Raw genomic sequence first — 4,477 nt, 5'->3', positions numbered from 1 at the left:
TTACAACTGAGTGTTTAGGAGATGAGGCACACACCGAAGTTCTCTTTCTGTGTTATGTTGCTTATCTTTGGACGAAGAGCTGCTTTGTCGACACTTGTAGTTCCAAGGTTCCTCTGTCTAAGGTCCCGTTGTTTCTGGGGAGTTTTCGCAACGGAGACTGGTACCACCTTCGTCTGCTCGAACGCGGAGGGAGTGGTGATCGGTTTTCGTACTACTTTGTTCCTCCAGACACCGCTTGCCATAGGTTGACCTCTTTTGAATCCAGTCATTAAGCAGCAACTTTTTAGGTCAACGACAGATATGTTCGTATCAAAATGGTGCGAAAGCCTTTTGCCGGTGAATTAAAATAAATGGTTGATCATCCGCGAAGAAGCGCGCGATTAGAGGAGAAGAAGCGCAAGGAGGAAGATGGTCAGTGCTCGGTTATGCAGCGCGTAGCATTGTTTTGCCGGCAACTACTTTTCGTCTTGTTTTCGGTGTTCGTCGTTACGACGTTCTCCCGTCTGGCCAAGATTGTTCTGGATAAAGCTAAAACGCCGGTTCCAGGAAGCTGGATCGCCGATGTCAAGTCGCGAGTCGGACTGTGACCTATTTGCCGAACTGTGCAGAAACAATTCAATATCATCAAATGAAAACGAGACTGCGGAGAATCCTCTACAGCCGACTACCTTCTATCAAGTGAGTGCGAAGGATGGGAGGAACGGCGACATTTGTCGTGAGGGTCGCCTCCTTGCACAACTTTGTGGGGAACAGTTGAGTTGACTTGACACCTCTTAAGAGATTTCCCTGCTCTCTACGTGAACAACGGACTCGTAGTAATCCTGGAGTCGACCAGGGACAGTCATCAGCGGGTGGATGTCCAGGTTGTCAACAAGAGGGTGCGGCTCGAGGTCGCAAAAAGTCTGTTGCAGAGGGGCAGCTTTCTTCGCCAGCGAAGCGGCGTTATGGGTTTTAGACAGCGCAATTTTCGCTGCCTCGTTCTCTTCGAGAACGGAGATGGGCCCGCCAAGAGTGCCAGGAGCGGATACCGACCACACTCGCACTGACGAATCCCCGCTGGAGGACGCTACAGCGAGCCCTGAAGGATGAAACGTGACCTTATTGATAGGCAGGTCGTGACAGGCGACGTGCCGGACGAATGGCGACTTGCAGCCGTGTCGAACGACATGATCCAAGTTCCAGTAGGAGAGCGACCCTGAGGTGTCGCCCACAGCGAGGATATGATGGAAAACGGGGTCTATACTCAGAGCGGATCCATACACCTGCATCGCCGAGTCCTTGGCGGCTTGTACGACTTCGGGAACAGTCAAGAAGGGCTCGACGGAGTCACTTGAGGCCAGAGCGATGTGGCGTGCTGGAGCGGCGGCCGGCAAATCCGCCACTGGAACTGAAAACTGCCGAATGTCCCAGACCTTAACGGTACCGTCCTTCGAGGACGACAACAAATGGTAATCGTTGCCTGGGACCCAAAGGACCGACACCACAGGGTACTTGTGGGCTGCTACGTCTGCAACGATGGTCGCCTCTCGAGGATCCCAGAGGTCCACGTTGTGAGTACGGCTTCCCGTCGCCACCAGTGCAAGCTGGGAGTGCCAGTCCCCCACGGTAGCGTCGAACGAGCGCGCTGTGAGGCGTTGGTCCACCTCAAGAGAGGCGACGTCCCATATTACTGGATGCTCGTCGAACGTCGTCGCCAAAAGTTTGGTATCTCCAGGGGAACTAGACAGACTCTGGACGCTCTGACCCTCAAGAGTCCGTAGCATACCGATAGGTTGGAGGGATGGGGTCGTCAGTTGCACCTGGCCTGAGGAATCCCCGGAAAACAGGACGGCGTGGTGCCTGGCCCAATGAATACGCGTCCATCCAGCGCTACAGTGGGGCAACGTCTTGAGATCTTCGAATGCGAACGAGCTGCCATCCCAGAGAATGATGTCGCCGCCCTTGGTCGACGCCATGAGAAATCTCCCTCCAGGGAACCAAGTCGTGCACGTGAAACCACCACGGGACCGATTGATTGCAGTGTGAAGCAATGTCCCCTTCGCATAGTGCAGGGGATGCCTCAGACTGGCCAGGGGCAACGACCTAACACAGCTCCAGAGCATGTGAGGTGGCAGAAGATCCGTTGCCTGCGAGGAAAGACCCTTTCTGTGGCATTTGGCGACCCGTCCTCTGGCCAACAGTGTGTTGAAGCACGCACCTTGCACATTCAGAACTCCCCAGCCGTCGTAGTTGTCCTCCTCAGCCATCTCGAACTATTGGGCCTATTTTGGAAATTGCAGATTAGGCAGCATGTCGATGCGCATTCGCGGACTGCGCGCGTGGATTCAGGAACACGGGCTCACCAAGCGCGACAAAATCGAGTCTATTCAACATTTGAGATTGGGACTTGACGCGACCGCCTGGCTCAGGTCTATCGACGGGATCAAAGACGATCTCGTAGGTGTCCTCGGCGCCCCAAGGGATGACGCCTTCAGCGCAATCGGCAATGAGATTCAAAAGCTCATAGATAACAAGATCAAGGGACTGCTGGTGTTCCAGGGCATTACGCCGCCTTCCTTACCTAGGCATGACGCCATGAATATGGCCGCCGACGAAGCCTGGCAGATGTGGTACAGGAACGACTTTGACCAAGCACGTTACAAGTTCTCCGAGGTGTCGTCCAACGTTAGCACTGACAGACGAAGAGACTACCGCGTGCACCTGCAGAACCACGTCGCCCATCTTAAGAGCGAAAACTCGCCCAAGGTCCCGGCCGGGTACATTCCCGAGATGATCCAAGGCCCTTATCTAGCCGAGCAACAGCTGGCATACATGGTGGAGCATGACGTAGTGGATGCCGTGTTCGGGCAGCCCTCGCTTCTCCCCTTCGGAGTTCCCCGCGTCATCCTCAGTGTAAATTTCACAGAGAGCACGTTCGATTTTGTGGACCTCTGTTCTCTGCTACAATTTGCTAACGTAACCGAGGAAGATTTCAAGACTGCCTGTATCCTAGCGGGTAACGACTACTCCAGGACATCCGTTGCGTTACAGACCGAGTTTCCGAACTGTAATGACAGTCAGATCTTTGGCCAAGCGTTGAAGTACGCAGCCAGGCAGCAGACGCCCCTCCAGTACTACGGCTTCTCCTCTCATAGCCCCAACAAGGGCGTTCAGGGCTACAACGTGTGCAAGGTGCTCTTCGACACGCCCATAGTACTCAGCGTGCAAGGCGACGTGGGCGTGGTACCGCCTGCTAAGATTGGCGCAAGCGAGGAGCAGCGGGAGGCCCGCATCTCGACTGTACCGCATGATTTCGATTCCCTGGTGGGCCACATGTTACCACCTCAGCTGTACCACCTGGCGCTCGTCGGACTGCTGGGCGAACAAGTCATCAACAGTCTCGCCAGCCTGGAGTGGCGAGAGGAGTATAACTGCGCTGTGGATAGTCTGGAGTGCCACGAGCTCCAGTGCAGTCTTACAGACCGGAGGAGACGGGTCCTTGGTCTGTTGGCATCCTTTTGCCACGATAGTATGAAGAACACTGAATGTCGTTTCGCGAAATTCACTCCGTTATCAGAGTCCGGAGAGACTCAGGCCTTCACGGTTCCCTACTCGCTGCAGACGGCGGCTGGGTTACCTTGGCGCATCTCGTGGAGGGCCCTGCGAGCAGAGCAGGAGTGGAAGTCCATGAAGGAAACTGACCCGCTCACGCTTAGCGATTGTCTCTCTTGGCACGAGCGGCTCAAGGACGACAGTGATATATTAGGTCCGGCCAAAGATGTCAAGGGTCCTCTCGTGGTAGTGGACTCGACGGAGCGCAAGCCTGAGCAGCTGCGCCTCATGATGTGGACGCTGTCGAAGTTTGTGTTCCTCGAGTCCCTCGGTCTGGTCACTGACACGGGCTGTGTCTCTCTCTTCGGCTACGCCCTGAAGGACACCCCCACCCCCCTTCTGAACGACTGCCTCGTCCTGATGGAGCTGATGCGTGCCGGGCTACTTAACGGCCTTCCGTTTAGCTGCCCTGATGGGCGCCAATTCCCGTCTGTACCTGAATCGGATCCAGAGGTTCTTTTCGTCAGCAGAGTGATATCACTTTGCCCCTGTCCAATGCGCTTCAAGAAAGTCTGGTTGAATCACATTGACCATGATTTAAGTCTCTTCCAGGGCCTCGTTTCCACTGTCAAGCGCACTATCAACCATGTTTCCGAAGCTTCTGCCGCGTGTGTCGTTCTCAATGACTTTGACCGGCTTGCTCCGTTGCTCGACGGTCCCATGTTCGCGGAGACCGAACGCTTCCCGCATGTCACCAGCCACCAGAACACTCTGGGGGTGGTGTGTAAGTATTGGCTTGAGAGGGACGCATCGGAAAAAGGAGACAGGTCTGCGTTTAGCGCTGCGCTGAACCAGCGGTTCGCTCATTGCAACCAGCCTCTGGAGGCCCTGATGGAGTCGATGGAGCTGTGGTTTGAATTCAACCGCATCGTCGGGGTGCTGGGAG

At 55.2% G+C, this 4,477-nt stretch overlaps 3 protein-coding genes across 4 annotated transcripts; 2 read left to right on the top strand and 1 right to left on the bottom strand.

Moving 5' to 3' along the window:
* Window positions 1-350: 350 nt before the first annotated feature.
* Window positions 351-587, top strand: KVP17_003466 (uncharacterized protein; the record flags this gene model as incomplete). The annotated part of the gene is made up of 1 exon (XM_068520771.1): window positions 351-587. One exon carries the CDS (start codon window positions 351-353, stop codon window positions 585-587), a length of 237 nt encoding a protein of 78 aa, XP_068377390.1.
* A 186-nt stretch (window positions 588-773) lies between these two features.
* Window positions 774-2,246, bottom strand: KVP17_003465 (uncharacterized protein; the record flags this gene model as incomplete). Its single annotated transcript, XM_068520770.1, has 1 exon — window positions 774-2,246. The coding sequence occupies one exon, from the start codon at window positions 2,244-2,246 to the stop codon at window positions 774-776; it is 1,473 nt and encodes a 490-aa protein (XP_068377389.1).
* Window positions 2,247-2,289: 43 nt separating this feature from the next.
* Window positions 2,290-4,477, top strand: KVP17_003464 (uncharacterized protein; the record flags this gene model as incomplete). Of its 2 annotated transcripts, none has more annotated exons than XM_068520769.1 (1): window positions 2,290-4,477. In XM_068520769.1, a coding segment is annotated over one exon (2,188 nt), but the record flags the coding sequence as incomplete, so codon positions are not given. The 2 variants fall into 2 exon arrangements, with proteins under 2 accessions (XP_068377388.1, XP_068377387.1); XM_068520768.1 differs by having other exon boundaries at window positions 2,290-4,467.

Source organism: the organism of the source record quoted next, assembly GCF_019968985.1.
Source record: "MAG: Porospora cf. gigantea B chromosome Unknown PgB_NODE_1932_length_4477_cov_126.436, whole genome shotgun sequence".
NCBI lineage: Eukaryota > Apicomplexa > Conoidasida > Eugregarinorida > Porosporidae > Porospora > Porospora cf. gigantea B.
The sequence above is the reverse complement of the archived record's forward strand: the minus strand, read 5'-3'. Positions and strand labels throughout refer to the sequence as shown.